The following is a 23697-nucleotide window of genomic DNA, read 5'->3' as shown; positions in this document are numbered from 1 at the left end:
TGTGTGTTTTTCTTTTTTTCATCTTGGAGCTAGTAACAGGATTCCCTGAACTTGCTAGGTTCTATCAGTTTTCCTCACCATTCTTTGAAATGAGGATTTGCATGTGGCTTTGGAAAATATGGGCTCACTACCTTGAGGAAAAGCTTTGTATAGCTTCAGTTCCTCTTCCTCCTTCCCTCCCTCCTTCCCATCCACCCACTTTTCTGTTGATTCTTTATGAATATCACATATTTCCTGTAATTATCCTGTGGACACGCTTGTTTCTTTCTACTTTGCACACTCTTTGTGTTTGTTCTTCTTCTTGCAATATTTGTTCCCTCTTGCTGAGAGTCTGTATCTTCCCTCAGAGAGTAGACCTTAGGAAAATAACCCTTTATATTTTCCTTTTAACAAGGAGGCGAGCTCGTATTTGCAGCTCCCATTCTGAGTATTCGTAGGTAGTAGAAGACAAAAGTAGAGTCTTTGCAAGTTAAAGAGGTGTTTGCTCCAGTAATTACATAGTCTGGGGGATTGGTTTTTTCTCTCTAGAAACCACTTTTTTTTTCCCCTTGCGAATGAGAGTATGGTCTTTAAGCTACCCTGCCTTTCTAGGCAGTATTTGCTCTCACTGTGTTTCCAGTAATTTGCTGTGTTTTCTCTAGTGCCCTGGCCTTCTACATTCAGGGAAAAAAAAACAGGTTAGTTTTCTTAAAAAGGGAGTTCCCTGTGTTCATGAATAAGGATCTGAAAATTCACAGAGAGAAAATTATTTAAATGTCACATGCTATAAAAATTCCGTATTCAGAGTTGGAACTGTGCTACTTCTCAGTTCCAGAGGATTAGCCAGACTTTGAACCATCAGGAACTTGCCTTGCCCCGCTGCAGGGGACTGCTTCCAGGCCATGTGGTTCTCCAGGACCCCGCCACGCCCTGCCGTGTGACAGACATCACGGAGCGCCTGGATTGGCGAGGACTGCGTATTGCAAGCCTTTGCCCATCATTTGTGTGTGATAGGACTCTCACCTCACACCACCACTGCACCCCCACTCCACCACCCACCTTTGAAAAAAAAATTCTTCTACTCTGTACCTTGCCTGTTTGAGTATTTAGTGACCTTAGATTGTGTGGTCAAAGTTCAGCATTTACTCAAAGTGAGGGGCAGTGTTAGCGGTTTTTCTCGTGGTGTGTCACTGCACGTTAGCTGGGTTGGACTCTTTTGTCCATGGGTGTCCATGTGGTTTCCTGATGAGAGAAAGGAGGTCCAGCTGCCTCCACTCTCACAAGATGACCTTTGTTTCTGCGTGTTCTCTGTCCAACATAGCATTGTCCAGTCAGTCCATCAATAAGTGTTTATTGAGTGCCTACTATGAATGCCCAGTGTAGGCTGGTGCTTTGAGAGTTTTCTTAAGAAAGAGGAGGGAGGAGAAGGAGAAACAGTGACAGCATTTGAGGACTTTTAAAAGCATGTTATAAAATAGATGTGCTGTGGGGTTTCATAAAGATGACGTTTTGGAGAGACCAGAATTCTAGTGTATTTTGGCCTAGACTATTTTTAAGAATTGAATTATTCATAAGGATGAGTATTGTTTAATGTTAAAGGTTTCTTAAAATTAATATCTATATATGACTGTGAAGAAAGCTGAGCGCTGAAGAGTTGATGCTTTTGAACTGTGTTGTTGGAAAAGACTCTTGAGAGTCCCTTGGACTGCAAGGAGATCTGACCAGTCCATCCTAAAGGAGATCAGTCCTGGGTGTTCTTTGGAAGGAATGATGCTAAAGCTGAAACTCCAGTACTTTGGCCACCTCAGGTGGAGAGTTGACTCATTGGAAAAGACTCTGATGCTGGGAGGGATTGGGGGCAAGAGGAGAAGGGGACGACAGAGGATGAGATGGCTGGATGGCATCACCGACTCGATGGACATGAGTTTGAGTGAACTCCGGGAGTTGGTGATGGACAGGGAGGCCTGGCGTGCTGCGGTTCATGGGGTTGCAGAGAGTCAGACACGACTGAGCGACTGAGCTGAACTGAACTGAACTGACGACTTTAAAAAATTAGCGCATCAAAATATGTAGTGTATGTCCCACAGTTTCAGGATTTAAAAATGTTACTGGAATGGAAAACTATTCATAATATATTAGGGCATGCAAATGGTATATAGGTATGCTGTGGTCAGTTTTTTGAGGCAGTGTAGAGTCATTGTCATGTAGTAGTAAAAGCCCAAAACTGTGGGCTCAGACTGCTGGGCGATGTGCCACTTATGATTCAAGTGACCTAGGGCAGGTTAATTTTCTTCTCTGTGTCTTGGTTTCCTCATTTATAAAATGAAAATAGTAATAGTGCATCAAGGGGTAGATATGAGGACTTTATGAATTAAAATACACAGTGCATTTATGTGGTAAGCATTATAATCTTTTTTTTTCCTTAAAAGGTGAATTTCAGCTTAGGAAAAATGTTTTGAAGGATACCCAGCAAATTATTGTCAGTGATTTTTCTCAGATGGAATATTATGGATTTTTTCTTATTATTTATCTCTAATTCCTTTTTTTTTTTCCTTACAGGAGACATGCATGCATTATATAATAAAGTAAAAGATAAGAGTAAGATTCAGTCTGAGCATTTAAGGGAATTGTTACAAGACAAAAGCTAGAATCAGTTGCTAGTAAACCAGTAGCTGACTGAGTGATATTGAATGGGCCACAGACCTGTGGTTTTATCCTTCAGTTGTCCACAGTGTGGCTTAGGAAACATGGTAGAAAAGCAGAGGTGAAAATCCTGAAGGCTGGCTCTTCTTCTGCTCTCTGTCCACCTTCTCCACAGTGTCTGTGACAGATGTCATACCAAGGTAAAATCTGCAGTGACTGGTTGTTTACAGTAATGTATTCACTTTAAAAAAATTTGTTTGGTCGACATCTAAGTGTTAGAAATTTTCTTAGATCAAACTAGACCTGCCCCTGTGTAACTCACGTGACATTTATCTTCGATTTCTCTTTGGAGCTAGGTGGGATAAATCCGATGCTTCTTCCGGAACAGTGATATAATAGAAAAGGAGTTTATCAGATGGATATTGAATAGCTCAGAGAATTACTGGTAGGGCTGGAGAATTAGGCTTGAAGCTTAGCTTTTAGAACATTCTACACGTGCTGATGAGGGACCTCCCACTATTCCTGCTGCTTTACCGAACCTTTCAGGTGATGGCTGATGCCACTTCAGACCCAAGAATCGACCTCATGATCCCTGGGAAACTTCTCTGTTCCCATCTCCCAGAGCCAGGTTCACGTGTCACCATCTGTATCAGTAAAAACGGAAGTTAGAGCCTCTTAACTCTTGTTACTCGATTCCATATCTGTCTGTGTGCATATATCCAACTGGCATAGTCTGGGTCCTCTGCCTGGGTCTGGCTACAAGGGAGTGTGGGGGTTTGAGTCTTCACTCTTTTGATGGGAAGCAGAACTCAAAATGAAGGGATTTCTTCACTTAGAAGATTACGAACACAAACATGAAAAGATGTTCAGCATTACTCGTCAGTTGTTGTTTAGTTGCTGAGTTCTGACTGACTCTGTTGTGACGCAGTGGACTGTAGCCCACCAAGCTCCTCTGTCCATGGGATTTCCCAAGCAAGGATATTGGAGTGGGTTGCCATTTCCTTCTCCGGGGGATCTTCCCCAACCCAGGGACTGAACCTCTGTCTCTTGCTTGGCAGGTGGATTCTTTACCATTGTGCCACCAGGGAAGCCCCACTGGTCATTAGGGAGATGCAAGTCAAACCCCAGTGAGGTACCACTTCACACCCACTAGCGTGGCTATAATAATGATTTTTTTTAAAAGGAAAAGCACTAGTGTTGGTGAGGATGTTTAGAAATTGGAACCCTGGTTACCCTCCTGGTGGGAATATAAATAAAATGTTTCCACCACTGTAGAAACCAGTGTGACAGTTCCTCCAAAAGTTAATAGAGTTACCATATAACTTTGCAGTTTCACTCCTAAGTATTAATATATACTCAGAAGAACTGAGAACTGGCAAACAGGTACATGTATATGCATGTTTATGGCAGGATAATTCACAAAAACCAGTAACCATAATTCACATATTTATTGTGGATGAATGGATAAATAAAATGGGTATATACAACAGAATATTCATAAAAAGAAATTAAGTTCTGATACACCCTGTGATGTGGATGTGCTGCGCTTAGTCGCTCAGTCCTGTCTGACTCTTAGCGACCCTATGGACTGCAGCCCACCAGGCTCCTCTGTCCATGGGGATTCTCTAGGCAAGAATACTGGAGTGGGTTGCCATGCCCTCCTCCAGGGGATCTTCCAACCAGGGATCGAGCCCAGGTCTCCCACATTGCAGGCAGGTTCTTTACTGACTGAGCCACCAGGGAAGCCATCAGTGATGTGGGTGTAACTCCAAAATATTCTGTTAAGTGAAAGAAGCCGGATATAAAAGGTCACCTATTATATGATCCCATGTATATGAAATGTCCACAATAGATTCATCTAGAGAGAGAGAGCACCAGTTGGTGCTTACCAGGGGCTGGGGAAGAGTACGGTGGGGAGATAGTACTTAGTGGGTAAGGAAGGAATTTTAACGTTGATGTGTTGGAATTATTTTGGAACTAGATAAAGGGGGTGGTTGCACAACATTGCAGGTATACTAAATGCCTGAATTAATTCACTTTAAAATGGTTAATTTTATGTGCTGTGAATTTCATGTGAATAGATTATTTTTTTTTAAGTTTACAAACAGCCATTAATAAGACATGTTCTTACGAGGATGAATACTGTCATTTGTTGAGTATTTACTAAAGGCTAGAGTCTTCATTATTTATTCTAATCTTTATGCCAGCATTGAAAGATAGGTATTAGGAAAAGAGAAACAAAGAACTATATCATGGGCTTAAAAAATTCTTTAAGATACTGACTTGAATTACTTTAACCCTAGTTTATCAATCAAATTGAAGAGTGAGCTTGAAATCTAACCAGAGACTGGCCAGTAGGGAGCAGTGTTGTTCCTTACCTGGCTCTGGTACGTTTAGAGCATCTTAAGTCATAAATTTACACCTGTTGTGTTAATTTGATACTTTGGAAATGGCCAATTTGAAACATCTGATCATGAATATACACTGTTTAAATTCTTCTTTTATCTTCCAATTTTCAGTATTGTAGTTGAAAAGATTTTTTTAATTTAAAAGAAATTATGAAAATTAAAATTTTAGCAAAACTATATACATGTTGTATTAAATACTTTAAATAGCTGATTTGTTTAAAAGAAATAGTAATTTTTTTATCTCTGAAAGGAATTTCCATTTTGATAGTTTATTTTCTTTTTTCCTTTTTTTGGCATTCAGTTCTAACTCCTAGTTAAATATACTATTTGCGGGTTTGTCAGATGTCAATATTTTAGACATGACTGGGCCATTGAGAGCATTATATGAATGAATGCTTGCCTCATTCAGTAGCACTTTGAGTTTAAAAACTGGTGGTCATTTTATGAAAACTTTTAGTAACTTGCAGTAGTTAATCTTTCTTTTTAAGCTGTTTAGTTACAGCTAGTATTTTGAATTACTTTAGCAATGTATATTTGGCATTAGCTAAGCACTTTTAAGACTTCCCTGGTGGCTCAGACAGTAAAGAATCTGCCTGCCATGCAGGAGACCTGAATTTGATTCCTGGGTCAGGAAGATCCCCTGGAGAACGGAGTGGCAACCCATTCTAGCACTCTTGTCTGGAGAATCCCATGGACTGAAGAACTTGGAGGGCTGCAGCCCATGGGGTCACAAAGAGTCAGACAGGACTTAGTGACTAACACGTATATACAAGCACTTATAAAATCATAATCCATTATATAAATATATATATTTATATCATGTAATAAAATATATATGCCTGAATTATCAAAACATAAGCTTCATGATAAAACATTGGCTTTCTCTGTGGGAGATGTACTTATGTATTTTTAAATTTTATTGTTTTACTGAAAAATATGTAGGTTGTCAACTACCAGATTGATTTTACAGCTCATGATTAACAAGGCAGGTTGAAAAGTCACCAGTGTCTGTGAAATTTTTCTGTAGTTAAAGTTTGGGGGAGACTCCTCAGAAATCTGTGCGACTTTGCGGCCACAACAGTTAGCAGAGATAATATTAAATGGTACCTCAGGAGAGATCTCCAGTGGCTCCAGGATTGCAGGTCCTTGTGGCTGGAGGCTGCTCCGGTGAGTACTGAAAACTCTTAAAAATAAGCGAGTGGAGGTGGAGACGGATCTCTGAGCACAAGACCAAGTGCAGCATGGCTGGAACGGAGAGTTGAGGGTGCTTGGGGTGCGCGCCTGTCTGAAGAGAGCCCTGCTGGGTGTCCCAAGAGAAAGCTGAACGGATTCCTGTCTGTGCGGGTCCTGCTGCGGGATGTGACTGCGTCTGCCCCCTGTTGTCCCTTTGCTCTGAAAACACTGCTTCTGAGCCAGACTAGCTTTGATGTAATGACAGTCGTCTGTTTACCATGACTGTGTATGAGCTGATTCATAATATAAAAACATGCTTTATGGCAAAACAGGCTGTGTGTGTGTCCTATGGAGCCTGCCACTCGCAGTGTGTTCCACTGTAGCTACTGCTTTTCGCAGGAATTTCTCTAGCTGGTTGTGTCAGCTTGACATTTTGAATTCAAAGATCATATTATAGTCTTTTTCCAAATGTCACACAGTGACTTCAGACTTTCTGAATGATAGGCATAAACTCTCCGCAGTGCTTTTGTTAGGAGCAGAGGATGATTTTATAGTTTCTTTGTTCCTGTCTGTGTCTGTAAACTCTCGAGTATTGCTCAAGTGAGAAGTTGTCTTGAGTCTGCGGATCACATTGATTTTGCCTAATGAAGCCTTTATATATTGATTTCATGTTGTTTGCTAAGTTTTACATTTATCTGAACTTTGAACTTGATTAGGACCTTGATGACCCTCAATGGGGAAGGGACTTTCCTAGCGGGCAGATTGTACATACAGGCCAAATCTCAAGGAAAATTGTACCTTAATAGCTTCTAAATGTCCTTCATTGGTATGTATTTGAAAGGTCAGTGCATTTCATAGTTTTTGTGGTTGTAATCAAAGTTTCTTGACTGGAGATTGACTTTAGAGTATGTGGAAGGGCATATTATCAGAGAAGTGCTGTTAAGAATATTGCTCTGTGTGTTCTTTAGTTCATTCTCTTTTCTGAAACACAGTTATGTCATCTTTAGCAAGCAGATACTGTATTTTAGCAGTGTTGCTTCTTTCTCCAAACACAGGGTAGATAGTACAGTGATTTGTACAAAGTCATTTTTAGAACATTTTTTCTCATTAAAAAGTAATAAATACATATGATAACACATTTTAAGAATACATAAATGTATGTAGAAAAAAAAAAACTCTCCTGTAATCCCATTTGTTATATAGACATACCTAGTTGGGATTGTATTTATGTGTGTACTTGTCTATATGTGTACACACAATCTCTCTCTCTCTCTCTTTGTACTATCTTTAAAATTTAATGTGAGGTAAATAAGCATTTCTCTTATGTTAGTACATATTCTTCAGGAGCATTATTTTAAATGACTACATAAAATCATCATATTTTTAGCCATTCTACTGTAAGATGTTTAGGCCTTTTCAATTTTTTTGTTATATGTATTACTGTGATAGTCATCTTTATTAACACATTTTCACATTTCTGATTGTTTTCCTGTGATACATTTAAAAAAAGGAATCCATTAATCAAAAAGGATTGATGTAATTATAGGAGAGTTTTTCCCATATAAATTTATGTATTCTTAAAATGTTTAACACATGTATTTATTACTTTGTAGTGAGAACATGTTATGAAATGACCCTACAAGTTACTATATTTGTATTTGGAGAGAAAAACAGCATTGCTAGCAGATAGGTTCTGCTTCCTAAGGGTGACACTGTTGTGCTCGTAAAATGCAAGAGATGACTACTGACACTTTCCAGGAGGACTGGACCACGTTAGAGGATCACCAGCAGGTGTGTAAGAATGCATGTTTTACCTTACCTGCTCATATAATGTTCAAACACCTTTTGCCTGAAAAAAACTTAACTCTTTAGGGCTAGGTTAAACATACTGTTTTCCTTTGCAATTCTTTGTTTACATTTTCATGTGTTTATTGACAGTATGCTGTGATTGGTACATTCTTATTTGTTAATCTGTCTTAGGGACAGGAAGATCTTAGTATTTCATTGACTTATGTGGGCTTTTTCAACAGTGAAGATAAAGTTCTTTCACAGTTGTGAATAACTTTTAGTTTTTGTCATTTGCTCCTTAGTTTTTGATTTTTGATGTATGTAGTTCTAGGTTTCTAAGCAGTAAAGTGTAACATACTTCTCTTATATTTGTAATTTTTTGGTAATTTCTTACATTTTTTTGTTTAGAAATCCCTCCTCTATCTGAATATCATTAGATGTTTATATTTTCTTCTTTTTATTTGCTGATTAATTTGCATTTTATACCTAGTTCTTTAATCTTCCTGGAACTTGTTTTTGATTGCATATGGGGAGAACATACTTATTTTGATGTTTTCCTGATAATTGAAAAGCTTTCTAAATACTGCCTTCATTCTCTTTCCTTTTTGTGTGGCATTTCCTTTTTCTTAAGGGCTTAATTATTGTGAGATTTGTTCCATTGATCTCTTTGTTGATATTCTTTTTTCTGGACCACATTGATGGATTATAACAGGTTTATAATTTGTATTAATGACTGATTGGGCATTGAAAAAATTTTCCTTTATACACACACAGACATGTACACACATATACATATATGTATACACACATGCGCACACATACACATGTACACACATACATATGTATACACATATACCTGTATACACACACACACACACACACACACACACGTATATATATATATATATATATAGCCGTTCTCAACTCTATTCTTAGGTGCTGTCAGACATTCTTACCACACACTTCTTATATGCTGGCTGCCTCAGGTGTCAGCTTAAATGGTTCTTCTTCAAAGAGACCTTCCCTGTCTAAAATAGGGCAGCCGGCACCAGTATAAGCACGAGTAAATCAACCAGCCTTTCAGAGGTCATTTCATTTTATACCAAATCCTCTAGATGCACTTCTCTTGTTCTTCATCATTAGGTGAGCTGTTAAAATGAAGACAGCTGTTGATCATCGTCAGCTCCTATTTAATTGCTCAGAATTTCCTTTATGCACTATGTCATAAGAATATCAAGAACATTTCAAAAGCATAGTTTTAAAATACATACAAAGAAAGATATAACTAAGGCCTTTTTAAAAAAAAGTACAGCCTGTCTTAATATTTGCTGTTTAATCTGCCACTGAAAATTCTAACCACTAGCAAATTCTGTCATTTAAAAGAGAACTGACTTTTGCTGTATAAATTATATAATTCTAAAGTTGTAGTTAAAAACTGATGTTATACAGTACATTTTTTAAAATACAGTACACTTTTGATCATGTCCTAGATGAAAAAAGACGACCAGTGTCTGGGACAAAGATCAACAAGGCTCTGTAAAACGTTTGTCCCACTTTAAGACGAAGTATTAGGACATCTGTGTCATGGAGCTTCCCTGAGAATTTTCAGCTGCAGCAGAGCAGCCATTGCTCAGCAGAGTAAACTGAGGAGTGTGGGGTAACTAGCCAAGAGGACCAGACACAGCGATGACAGAGAAAGTGATTAGTTATAAACCATCAATAGCACAAGAAAAGGACTTTGAGACAAAGCTTTTTGAGGTACCGATTTCAGTGAGAAAAGTCCAGGCAGATGTTCTGACGCTCTCTTAAGCGGTTTCCTTCACACAGGGCTTATCAAAAGGAAAACAAGTCATTTGCGCACACTAGCCAACATTACTTTTCATGAAAGAGGAAGCCCTATGTGATTTTAGTGGTGCTTAACTCTTTTAACTCTTTGCCTCACTTTTCATGGCAGTTGTAATCTTAAGCAAACAAAAAAAATCGCTGATTTTAAGACTGTGGTGCTTCAGTGACAGGAATGGCACTGACCCCAGTACAGTTTTCAGTAGATACACAGAGCTAGTTGATTTATAACCTTTATTCTCATTAAGTAATCATCATAAAATATGAGGTTCATGTTAGGGATTATGCTACCAGACAAGTTGTTTTGTTGTTATTTCTCGCATATTTTACTGTGGTGAAGCATTATAAGCTAATAATCCAGCTGACTTGAAAGGACTGTTGAGATGATCCAGTCAGTGCTTTGTGAAAAACATTTTAAGCCACAAACCCATGTTTTCAAATGGATATTGTTCAGGTATGGAAATAAAACTTCTTTGAAGGAGTGAAATGAAAAAGAAAGTGGACTGCTCTGACTGAGACAGGACTGGGGGCCCAGGTGCCTGGGTGTGGCCCCGCCAGGCTTTCCCTGAAGATGGTCTTTAGAACCTCTGGGGCTTCTTAGGGCCGGGTTCTGTGAGCCACTAACCAGACCTTTTGATTTTATTAGTACAAACATCAGCAGCAGCTGCCACTTATTGACAGTTTGCAGTGTGATAGGTGTTCTCTCTTATTGCTAATGATTGTAGTAAACCTGCAGAGCTCATAGTGTAGATTACTCGAGTAGGGCTCAGAATGTTTAAGGAACTTTGCTGAACTTGTCCTGTGGGAACCAGGAATTGAACCCATAGCCAAATCCTCCTTGCTCCGTGTTCTCCCCTAACCTCGAGGAAGAGTCCTTAGCAGCGTCCTTCAGTTCCTGTGATGCTGTGTTCCTGATTTCTGCTCACTTTCCTGACGGCTCCTCTTGTCTCCTTTGCCAGCCGCTCTTCCTCTGCCTGCGTCTAGTGTTGAATCAGGCCTGTGACTATCTCCTCTTACTCTCTTTTCTTTTCCTAGGGAGGCTCCTTCACTACCCTGGCCTCAGTTGACAGATCTATGAATCAGAGCTTCCACACTTTTATCTTAATTTTTTTTTCCCAAGAATTTTAACAATTAGTTTAATTCATCATTTTTTTTAAGCTTTTTATTTTACACTGGAGTAACAGCATTGTGATAGCTTCAGGTGTGCAGCAAAGCGGCACAGCCACACACGCTGCATCTGTAGCTCATTTCATTCCTCGAAGCTCTAGACGCACCTGCACAGTTGCTCCTTAAACCTCTTCTCAGCATCTCAGAAGCACCTCACATTCAGCTCAAGATCTCCTCTCAGTTCTGGTCCTTGCTTATTTTTCCCCATTTTTGTTTGTGGTTCCACCAGCTTGTCCATGGTGTTTAATTCAGAAACTTCAGAATCTTCCTTGATTGCAACCACCCTCCTTTCCCACCCTGCCAGTCAAATCCTGATACTTTTTTTCTCTGAAGTATTTCTCTAAACCATCCATTTCCCACCCCACAGTACCGACGTATTTCGGTCCTGTCACTGTTGGCTGAGGTCTCCCGATCTTATCCAGTCTTTCTCTTTCCCCAAGCCTCACACACACACAGCCTCATTGCAGCCAGTTGGAGCTTTCGAAAACGCACTTGTGATGTGTGAATCCTGGCTCACTCACTAGTTACGTGACCTTGGCAGGCTGCTGAGGTCTCAGACCTTCTCCAGACCTCAGTTTCCTCATCTGTAAAATGGGTATTCAGTCTTACCTCATGTGACTGTTGTAAGAATTCAACACAGTACTGTGTGCCCAGCATGTGGCTGGCACTTGGTGACTGTTAGTGACGATGGTGGAGATGGTCATTCTCTGCCCAGAACTTTCTCAGGCTTCCTGTTGCCCTTAAAAACCATTACACCTCTTGCCACACTTCCCTGGTGCTCAGTCTCCTTAGTTCCTCTGTCCCCTCCTCCTTCAGAGTCTTTACCTAAGTAAGGGTACATGTTGTGTCTTTAAATAGTCAACAGAAGTTAACTTCTTCACATCTCACCCAGCCAGCCCCAAACCTTCTCTTATCTCTTACTGCCGTGAATTTATGGCTTTTATCCTTGTTTGCAGTTATAATTGTGTGCATGTGTGTGTTTGTTTTTGCTGGAATTAAAAACTATCTTACCTACCTTGATGTGGACACAGGCCGTGTTTGTTATGCCCATCTGCCTTGTGTCCCTGGCAGGGAGCGTAATGCCTACTGCATGGTAGCCGATAAAGATCTTTCTTCCATCAGGAAGGGGTTAGTTACACTTTTATTTTCTTCTCTGTTCTTCAGTGTTTGGTTAAGTTTATTTTTCAACAGCACCGCCTCTGTGGGCAGAATTGTCTGAAATGGACTCTTTCAAGTTAATCACTAGCTCCTGTTCTTGATGGAGAGAACTCTCAGGGTGGCCAGAGTCCTCTTAAAATCTGTTTTTCTTCTGGTACTGAAACACGCTCGGAGCTAGTTTTTCCTCTTAGAAGAAAACACTCTTCTTGGGTTCCTGTAGGTTTCATGTTTTTGTGGAACTTGTCTATAGGTTGGGATTTAAATTTTCTTATGCTTAAATATGTATTAGAAATATGAAATATTTTAGGTTCACTAATGTCATCAGATATTCCTTTGTGAACCTCTTAATTTAAGTTTTCTTGTTTCAGTGTAGATACCTTGGATCAAGTGTTATTTCAAAAAGTCGATTTTTCTTATAATATGGAGATCGAAGAATTTGTTGTCAGAAAAAAAATTATATGAGCATCTATCCCAGTTCATATATTTAGTTTAAAAATAGTTTAAACATTGGTAATGAATCAGGTATCCCTGTATGACTTTTTTTGTTTTTCAGATACCTGACAGAAAAAAGAAACTTGCTTGTTTAGTTTTTCAGTAAATAGGAAGAGGACAGAAAGGAGATTCTTGAAACTACTGGTTATTCTTGCTTTCAGATTTTCAGTGTCCTTATCTCCAAGATCATTTTATAGGAATCTTTGACATCAAATTTTTGGTAGGAAGATGGAAGTAGTTGTATTTTGTGGGAATTCCCAGGGAAAGATGCCATTTCAGGATGTAGGATGAGAGGAGAGAAGTTAGGATTCTTCTCTGTCTTTTCTGTCCTTTCTCTCATTCCTCCTTTCAGAGAGAGAAGATCCTATGGGTAGAAATTTCTTTCTTTCTTTCTTTTTTTTTTTTTTTTAAACTTTTCTTGCCGTAGAGAAAATTTTAAGCACTTTTCCCATGTTCCAGATCAAGCTGAGTAGGAGAGTGAACAGAAGCAGACCAGTGAGGGTTGGTATAAAGTCTGGAAGGTAAGAAGCGTGAAATTGCTTTGGAGAGTGTCCTGAGCGGAGTTCTCAACTAGCACGTCTCCTAATACCTGACACATGACATCTTCCTGCGGAATCCAGCATGTCTCTTTTTGGTTGATTGTGGGAAATGTCTGTGCTCTGTGTAGCTATGCTCACTTCGTCTTCTGTGCCACGTGCTAGAGCAGCCTGGCTTCTTGCCTCCGCCGCATCCTCCTCCAAGGTTGTTGGCAGAAATTCTTACAAAGTGAAGCTAGTTTGAATGCAGCCCAGAGAAGAAGGGTGTTGATTCCCATTTCAGTGGAGAAGATTGCTGCATGGCCCTCTAGGTCACCAGTTCAGAGCATCGTTCTCATTCTGTATCCCAGTAGGGTGGGCAGAGCGGAGCTCGAGAAGCAGGGCGCGCTGGCAGTTGAATTTTCTTTCTTCACCAGAATAGTGATTGCCATGCTAGTTTAATCACAGTGTGTATGTGACTCCATGAGCTGTGGTCAATGTCTCTTTCTCTTGAATTAAATGAATTCAGTGATGCATGTTCAGAACAGACAGACAGTTGTACCTAGGAATCCATTTCGTTGTTAAATTTAGCTTCTGATACATCCCTTGGTATTTGATCAGAATTTATTTGGATTTTTTTTTTTTTACTTCCAAAGATAAAGAATGAAACTAGGAATTGATTTTGAACTCCAGCAACTGTTGAAGAGTCTTTACAGTGTGATGTGGGCAGTTAAATGTATTTAAAAATGATATTCCTGAATTCAGATACCTGATAATTTTATTGTAAATTCATTTTTCATAAGAAAAAGTAGTGCTTTTTAAGAGTTTGAAGACTACCATAATTGAATCTTTATTACTTGCTAAGCATAATACTCAAACTGGAAATTATAAAAGAAAAGGCTCTTATCTTTGCATTAAAAAAATGATCCATTTAAAGTTGCCGTAAACTATGTTAAAAGAGAAAAAAAAAACAGATTTGGAAATACATTTGTAACATGCACAGCAGGTGGAAGGTTATTTTCCAAATATAAAAAGCCCTTGAAGTGGGTTAGGAGAAAGGTTCAGTTCCGTTCAGTCGCTCAGTCGTGTCCAACTCTTTGTGACCCCATGAATCGCAGGACGCCAGGCCTCCCTGTCCATCACCATCTCCCGGAGTTCACTCAGACTCACGTCCATTGAGTCAGTGATGCCATCCAGCCATCTCATCCTCTGTTGTCCCCTTCTCCTCCTGCCCCCAATCCCTCCCAGCATCAGAGTCTTTTCCAATGAGTCAACTCTTCACATGAGGTGGCCAAAGTACTGCAGTTTCAGCTTTAGCATCACTCCTTCCAAAGAACACCCAGGGCTGATCTCCTTTAGAATGGACTGGTTGGATCTCCCTTGCAGTCCAAGGGACTCTCAAGAGTTTTTCCAACACCACAGTTCAAAAGCATCAATTCTTCAGTGCTCAGCTTTCTTCACAGTCCAACTCTCACATCCATACATGACCACTGGAAAAACCATAGCCTTGACTAGATGGACCTTTGTTGGCAAAGTGATGTCTCTGCTTTGGAATATGCTATCTAGGTTGGTCATAACTTCTCTTCCAAGGATTAAGCATCTTTTAATTTCATGGCTGCAATCACCATCTGCAGTGATTTTGGAGCCCAAAAAATAAAGTCTGACACTGTTTCCACTGTTTCCCCATCTATTTCCCATGAAGTGATGGGACCGGATGCCATGATCTTCGTTTTCTGAATGTTGAGCTTTAAGCCAACTTTTTCACTCTCGTCTTTCACTTTCATCAAGAGGCTTTTAAATGTCCCCAAACAAAATGGGAAAGAACAAGAACAGGTGAGTCACAGAGGTGCCTGTAGATACATGAGTAGATGTTCAGTCTCACTTGTAAGCAAAGAAAAGCCCAAAAAAGAAAGAGAAGAAAGAAAATACCCCACTGTCAAAGATATGGGAAAGTGCTCAGACATTGTGTGGTGGAAGCTGATACAAACCTTTTTAGAGAGAAATTTGTTGTCTGTGTTAAATTTATAACTGTATACCCTCTGATCCAGCATTTCCACTTTTCAGAATTCATCTCCAGTAAAAATCTGGATTTATGTGCAGAGATGTACATATGAAGGTGCCTGTTACAGTAGTGAAGAGTGAGGACCAACCTAATTATCAGTAGTTACAAGTAGATTATTAATATCAACACATTGGAATTCTGTGACAAGCATATTTTTCCCCCAGGTTTTAAACTGCCATAAAGTACATCAGGCTTTCCTGGTGGCTCAGTTGTAAAGAATCTGCCTGCCAATATCGGAGATGCAGGAGACTCAAGTTCGATCCCTGGGTCAGGAAGATCCTCTGGAGAAGGAAATGGCTACCCACTCCAGTATTCTTGCCTGGAAGATCCCATGGACAGAGAAGCCCGGCGGGCTGCAGTCCATGGGGTCACAAAGAGTCAGACATGACTGAGTGCACTCACGTATGCGCACATGTACACACACACACATCTTACATTAACCATCTTGAATTCACCATCTTAACCAGTTTTCAGGTGTACAGTTAATAGGTGCATCCATGCTGATGTGCAGCCGTCGCCCGGAGCTCTTGTTATTCTGTAGAACTGAACGTCTGTGCCCATCAAGCAGTCACTCCCTGCCTGCCACCTCCCTCCTCCTTCCCAGCCCTTGGCAGCCACTCGTGTACTTTCTGTTTCTTTAAATCTGACTGCCCCAGATCCCTCATGTAAGTGGAACCGTAATATTTGTCTTCTGTGACTGGCTTATTTCATTTGGCATAATATCCTCAGGGTTCACCCATGCTGTAGCATGTGTCAGAATTTCATTCCTATCTGAGGCTGAAAAGTATTAGTAGGCATTTTTTTAGAATTTAACTTTTGAGTGAATAGTACATCCATCTTTGTAGTATATCCATCCGTTCTCTTGAACCCTTCAAATTGAAGAGGAGGGTTAGGAGGCAAGAAAGATGGGAAGTGACTGCAAATGTGTATCTCTCAAGGGGTGATGGCAGTGTTCTCGAATTAGATAGTAGTGATTGATGTAGACCTTTTAATACACTGAAAGCTGCTGACTTATACACACACTTTAAACCAGGGAATTTTATGGTATATGTGAATTATGTCTCAATATTCAGGTGGTGCTAGTACTCCTGCCTGGAAAATCCCATGGACGGAGGAGCCTGGTAGGCTGCAGTCCATGGGGTCGCTGAGAGTCGGACATGACTGAGTGACTTCACTTTCACTTTTCACTTTCCTGCATTGGAGAAGGCAATGGCAACCCACTCCAGTGTTCTTGCCTGGAGAATCCCAGGGACGGGGGAGCCTGGTGGGCTGCCGTCTATGGGGTCGCACAGAGTCGGACACGACTGAAGCAACTTAGCAGCAGCAGCAGCAGCTAGTGGTAAAGAACCTGCCTTCCAATGCAGGAGACATCAGAGACGAGGGTTTGATCCCTAGGTTGGGAAGATCCCCTGGAGGAGGAAATGGCAACCCACACCAGTATTCGATGAACCTGGCGGGCTACAGTCTGTAGTGTCTCAAAGAGTGGGATGTGGCTAAAGCAAATTAGCACACATGCACAAAGCTATCATTAAAAATTTTTCAATCTCAATTATACCTCAGTTAAAAACATTTTTATGCAGAGTACAATAAAGTTTCTTACAGGTTGTCCCTCAGTCATTCCAGTCCCTTCCTCCTCCCTTCCCTCCTTCTCTCTCCCTCCCTGCCTTCTGTCCCCAAAATAACGATTAAATTGTTGTGTAAAATTCCAGAGGTATTTTTATTTCTTATGAATATTTTATTTTTTACTTATAGTAAATACTTATTGTTCCGTCCCTTTTTACCAAAGTGGTAGTAAATTGAACACAGCCAAGCAGGCATCTCTGAAGTCTTTTTCTCTTATTTTTAAAAGTAAAAATGTCTCTTTATTGACTATAGGGGATTTTGATAATACAAGAAAGCATGAAGAAAAATATAAAATCTACCCATAGCCAGAGATAGTCAATGTAATTGTTTATATCTTTTTAGACTTTTCTCTGCATGTATATACTTTTATAAAAATTAAAATTGAGATCATCCTATACTTGCTCTTATGTAGTCTGCTTTTTTTTACACTTAATATGTTGTGAATATAGTTTTTATCAGTAAGTATAAAGCTGCATTTTAAAGTATTGATGCATGGTATTAAACTGGGTGGTCATTTCTCATTTACTCAACTCATCACCTATTAATACCCTTTTAGGTTATTTCTAATTTTGTCAGTGGTTTAAACAACAGTGAGCATCTTTGTACACTTGCCATATCGTTTCCTTGAGATATTTACTGCTGTTTTACAGTTTGCCAAAAATATTGAACAATGTATGTTTTAACATATGCTGATTTCCATGATGTTATTAGCTCTGTGAAAACATGGTGCAGGTATTTCTATCCTCATTTTAAAGACGAGAAATCTGAAACTATAAAGGATGACCATATGTCCCCAGTTAGGTAGCTGTTTGGTACAAGAGCTGGAGCTGAAGCTAGTGTCTTCTGATTGTGGGCTAGTTTGCTTCCAGCATGGTGCGCTGCCAGGCTTGAATACCTGCCTACCAAGAGTGATTTTCTGTTGTTGCTTCTTCATTTCTAAAAATAGGGTTCTCAATGTAACTTCCTTTTGGGTTCTTTGTGTAGTGTCCTAGGGGCTTCCCAGGTGGCCCAGTGGTAAAGAATCCGCCTGCCAATTCAGGAGATGCAGAAGACATGGGTTTGATCCCTGGGTCAGTAAGATCCCCTCAAGGAGGAAATGGCAACCCACTCCAGTATTCTTGCCTGGGAAATCCCAAGCACAGAGGAGACCGGTGGCCTACATTTCATTGGGTCGCAAAGTGTTGGACATGACTTAGCGATTGAACAACAGCAGCAGCATAATGTTTTAGAATTTATCAATTCAGGTTAGAGGTTCATATACTGTCTTTAGGGATATAGCTAAAGATACATCCTCAGCAGCATTTTAGGAGTTCATCTGCACAGACATCTTCATATAATTACTCACCTATATTGTTATCTTCTTCTGTATAAATAGCTCCCACGGTCTCAGTATTTTGTGTTTTGTTTTTTGTGGTTAAAGCTTCAAGTTATCTTAGTACCTTTGGGTACTAGCATCCATGGGCTGGGAGGATTGCTTTAATTCGATGCCGGCTCTGTTACTGTGTGATCTTGGGGTGAGTTATTTAAGTCTCTGTATGCTTGGTGTCAGCATCAATAAAATTCAAATAATAGTACATGTATTATAGTGAGGATTAAATGAATGAACACTTAAAGAGTGCTAAGCACATTCTGACATGTACTTTTTAAAAAAATTTTAAATTTTCTTTTGGGATAATGTGATAGTTTCAGGTGAACAGTGAAGTGATTCAGCTATACTGGCATGCATGCACTCTTATGTTTATTATTTACTGTCGAAATTTAATTGTAAAGCACTTAAGTCATTTTGTATTTTGGTATCCCTTGTGGTTTCTGGTGAAATTTTTTTATGGTATGTTTGCATTCCTATAGATTTCCCCTGTCTTTCCCCTTTCCTTTCCTTCAGTTCTAGGTGATACCTTCTATTAATTTTGAAGAGTATCTTTATTTAGTCATAGCTTAAGTACAGTGAAGAGTTGCTGGAGTCACCTTGTTTCCTGTTGATAATAAACACAAGTTAAATTACTGACATTTTACAGATTGTAAGGGCTTCCCTGGTGACTCAGATGGTAAAGAATCTGCCTGCAGTGTGGGAGACCTGGGTTCAATCCCTAGGTTGGGAGGATCCCCTAGAAGAGGTCATGGCAACCCACTTCAGTATTCTTGCCTGGAGAATCCCATGGACAGAGGAGCCTGGTGGGCTGCAATTCGTGGGGTCACAAAGAGTTGGGCATGACTGAGTGACAGACACTACAGATAGGAAAGACAGTGTGGAACAGAATAACACGATTCCTGATTTGTTAAGTGCGGCGTTCTGAGAGGTGTGATAGCTGCCTCCTGCCTCCCCTGATCCCACTCTGTTTGTGCTCCTGGGGGAGGAGAGCTGACCTGGGTCTTGTTTTCTGTCTGGACCCAGCACATGCAGATGACCATCCAGGCTCTCCAGGACGAGCTGCGGATCCAGAGGGACCTGAACCAGCTGTTCCAGCAAGACAGCAGCAGTAGGACCGGCGAGCCGTGTGTGGCGGAGCTGACAGAGGAGAACTTCCAGAGGCTGCATGCGGAGCACGAGCGGCAGGCCAAGGAGCTGTTCCTGCTGCGCAAGACGCTGGAGGAGATGGAGCTGCGGATCGAGACTCAGAAGCAGACCCTGAACGCCCGCGACGAGTCCATCAAGAAGCTGCTGGAGATGCTGCAGAGCAAGGGGCTCTCTGCCAAGGCCACCGAGGAGGACCACGAGAGGACACGAAGGCTGGCGGAGGCAGAGATGCATGTGCACCACCTCGAAAGCCTTCTGGAGCAGAAGGAAAAAGAGAACGCTCTGCTGAGAGAGGTGAGTGGCCACTTTATCAGCCGTTATGACACTGTCTTGACTGAGTAACTTCCTTTTCACTTTTCACTTTCATGCATTGGAGAAGGAACTGGCAACCCACTCCAGTGTTCTTGCCTGGAGAATCCCAGGGACGGGGAAGCCTGGTGGGCTGCCGTCTACGGGGCCGCACAGAGTCGGACACGACTGACGCGACTTAGCAGCAGCAGCAGTTAGCATCTTGGCCTAGATGACTTTATACGCTCTCTTGAGCTAGCGGAAGGGAACTCCTTTGGTACCTAAATTCTACACCGATTTCTGTTCTGATTTGCTGTCTTGTGTGAGCTGATGTTGGCTGGCATGTATGCCAGCTTAATGACTTTCTGGGTTTTTCTTTTCCCCTCTTGTAGACTTATTTTGTTGCTAGAGGGGCACAGAATATTCTTGATTGATTACTTATCTCTTGATTTGTTCATAGAGGCACACACAACAAAATCAGAATCGGAGTAGCTAACTATTGCTCAATTTTAAAATGCATTAATCATTGAGAGTGAGCAATGACCTCAGTTTTAAGTATGCCTGTAAAGTCTTGGGCAGCAGTAATGGATGTTTGCCCTGTGGTTTCTATGGAAACTGTTGCCTTGCTATAAAAGATAAGTGATAAAAATCATCTGCTGCCAGGGAGGCACAGCTGGAGGAATGACATAGAGGCAAACTGCCACTTATTTTCTAGAGAGGAAACTCGGGCTTTAGCTGACCACTGTGACTACTGGTAACGTTTCGCTTTTCTATGTAATACTTCATTTTAAGAAATCATAACTGAAGAATTCATCTTGCGTTAAATTAAAAAAAAAAATTGACCGCTTTCATTCTCCCTATGAGGTCGGAGACTTCAGCTAACTTTCACATTGTGAACAATGAAGAAACATATAGTTTTTTCAGTATAGGAATGCTTGTTTAAGCAAATGTATTTTATACCCATGATTATTAAAATGTGTGGTACTGGCACAGTAATAGATAGCTAAATTGATGAGGCAGAATTTCTCTTCTTTTTAAAAAATAATATAGTTTTATGATGTATGTTTTGGAATAATGGCCATTGGAAAACAGTTTACATGGTTACATCAAATTAAATTCTAGATGAAATAAAGTTACTTTTTAAAAGATGAAAACAACTAGAAGAAAATGTAAGTAAAAAGCTTTTAATATAATCTTAAAATAGGAAAGAATCTTTATTGCCGTAGCAAGAAGCTTGCATAATTAAATGTGTGTATGTTAGAAAATACAGTTAACAAAAGTTAAAATGATTGGGGTGGAGTTTTGCAATTTGTGGCTCAACTGTTACATAAAGGTTGTTTCCAGAATAGTAAGGCGCTAGAGGCACTTGGCATCACCTTTCTGTTCTCATTTACTTAGCAGGTATCCGTGGAGCCTCTAGTTTGTATTCAATCCTGGGATAGGCACTGGGTATACACTTCTTACATTTTTCATGTCAGAACACACGGTCTGTGCCATCCCAGAACTTAAAAATCTGGTGAGAGACAGTGAACTGATAATTATGAGATAACATAAACTAGTTGAGTCTAATTATGTCGAGAGAAGGGATTTACAGGGTATGCAAGCATCTTTGAGGAGGTGCCCTTTAAGGGAACACTGAAGAAAGTTGAAACAGTCTTTCTGAGCATTTGTGTAAAATCATGTCCTAATCCTAACCCTGGAGAAGGTTAATGGTTTCAAAGGCCTGAGGGGAAGGAGTTTGAGGAGATGAGAAGGCAAAAACCATATTGTCTCCGGGGGAGGCAGGCATGAGATGAGAGGTTGAAGAGGTCGCCGGGGCCAGGTTCATTCATTCCACTCATCAGGTGTTCATTGGGTGCTCACCCGGGTGCAGAGCACGGGGAAGCCGCAGTGAACACAGTCCCTGCCCTCTGGAGACAAAGCGCTTGCCTCCATGATCCTTGCAGGTAATGCAACAGTTTTATTCAAAGTCCAAGAGAAAACTGCCACAGTGTTTAATCAAGGGAGTGATAAGACCTGGTTTAGCTTTTAAAATTTACTCTGGTTGTTTTGAGCATAGATGGGGGAGGGGGTGTTACAAGTGTTGAAGGGAGTCTAGTAAAGACTCTTAATGGCTCTAATCTGGGTTGATGAGTGGTGACTTGAAACGACTGTTGTACATTATAGCACCAGTGTGTCAAGAAAGGTAGAAAGAATTATAAGTTGACAACACTGAGACATCCATAGGTTTTATTCTTATTAGATTATCGTCCACCTCTGAAAAACAGCAGTAATTCATCAATTCCAAGACTCAGTTTTCCCCATTTTAACATTGTGAAATTAAGTCTTACCTTTGATGGGGCTTCCCCGGTGGCTCAGACGGTTAAGGGTCTGCCTGCCATGCAGGAGACCCAGGTTCGATCCCTGGGTTAGGAAGATCCCCTGGAGAAGGAATGTCTATCCACTCCAGTGCTCTTGCCTGGAGAATCCCCATGGACAGAGGAGCCTGGTGGGCTACAGTCTGCGGTTGCAGAGTCAGACACGGCTGAGCAGCTTTCCCTCTTTTTCCCTTGGTGGTGTCTTGGACGCATTCACACGGTCACAGCTGCTCGCCTTGTCACCACTGTAGCCCCTGCTCTGAGCATCGTTGCTCTTTTTCTTGTTAGCTTTACCTGGTGTTCAGTGCCCCTTCAGTAATACTGTGATGTGAATCTGCACGGAAACAAAAAGTTATTGATATGAGGAAAGTTGTAAAAACAGTTTAGGGTTGTATATGGTTAAACTTTTATGGTTAAATAAGTAAAAAAGAATCTTGCAATCAATATAAAATAAAAATTCTGAATGACTCTTTGAGTCACAATGTATTTGGATGCATTCCCTTCTTTTCTCTCTAGCATATTGAACAGCAGTTTGCCATACAATCGGTGGCGTCTTACATTTGATGAGATACAGTAACATTAATTGTATTCCTATCCAGAAATGCTTGTGTTTAGTTTTCCATTTTGTTCATGACCATGAATCCGTCAATAGCAGGTAGATGATTCCCCCAAACAAAAGCTAAAGAAGGAAAAATAAAATTTAAATTAATCTTGTATTTTCTGTTTGTAGTAGAATTACATTGTTAGGTGACTTATGGTTAGATTTTGTATTGTTTACTGGAGTGTCTTTCCTTTGCCGGTTAGAAGAGTGAAGACATCTATTGGACAAATACTGAACTACAGCCCAGACGTGGTTAGGGCCTGGGGCCCCAGGCATGTGGGGTTTTAACAGGCTTTCCAGGTGGTTCTAGGACACACCAAAGTCTGGTTCTCAATCTGTTGGCAGTCCAGCCTAATCTAGCTATGGAATTCTTGGATCAGCAACCCATATGCATTCCAAGCATTGTCTATAAGCGGAATAAATATTTCAGATCTGTGTGTGTGTGTGTGTGTGTGTGTGTGTGTTTTAATGTAGATCCTATTGTGATGAATAAAATACTGGTTTGTATAAAAACATTTATTTACATGTATGCCAATTTTTGTCTGTATAATATTTCAGTCAGCAAACCTTGTTTAGAACAATTGCTGTCATGTTAGTATTTGCAGAAGCATTTGAGGTTAAAAGACCTACTGTGTGACTAGTTCTAGGTAGGAATTCTGACTGACTGACTGACTAGCACATCTGAGGAATGCCTGTCTGTATTACCGGCAGTTGTAAGGTAAAAACAGAGGACTTTAGAGGGAAGAAAGAGAAACAAATAGGCATAGAGAAAAGATGGAAACAGTGGACAAGGAGTAGGGAGAATTAAAAAAGGAAAAGGGTCCCCGGTGAGTGTGCGCTTTGCTAGTAATTTTGGAAAATGCAAACAGCTACATCGCACACCTTAGTGATTCCGCTTATCCTGTCTCGTGTGTGTGTGTGTGTGTGTGTGTGTCATTTGTGCCTCATTTTGGCAGGGGGGTGTGTTTTCTCAGAATGATGCTGTCAGTCGAGGTGGTGAGGGGTTGCAGTGCAGTACCCTTGCCTGGTGTCTGGAGTTCAGGTGCAGGCAGAGTCCTGAGGGCTCTTCCCACGTGTCTGTGTTGA

General features: G+C 40.6%; 1 protein-coding gene across 32 annotated transcripts in view; it reads left to right on the top strand.

The window, feature by feature from the left end:
* Nucleotides 1-23697, top strand: part of ERC1 (ELKS/RAB6-interacting/CAST family member 1) — a 272013-nt gene that overhangs the window by 43985 nt on the left and 204331 nt on the right. For all 32 annotated transcript variants that reach the window (XR_008710256.1, XR_008710258.1, XM_055567813.1 and 29 more), the window contains one exon: nucleotides 19243-19659. Coding sequence is in view for 30 of the 32 variants with exons in the window: in XM_055567813.1 (XP_055423788.1) it covers nucleotides 19243-19659 (417 nt within the window). In the remaining 2 variants the exon portion in view is untranslated. The remainder of the gene's footprint in view (nucleotides 1-19242; nucleotides 19660-23697) is intronic.

Source organism: Bubalus kerabau, chromosome 1 (genome assembly GCF_029407905.1).
Source record: "Bubalus kerabau isolate K-KA32 ecotype Philippines breed swamp buffalo chromosome 1, PCC_UOA_SB_1v2, whole genome shotgun sequence".
Taxonomy (NCBI): Eukaryota; Metazoa; Chordata; class Mammalia; order Artiodactyla; family Bovidae; genus Bubalus; species Bubalus kerabau.
This window is presented reverse-complemented; position numbering and strand designations above follow the sequence as displayed.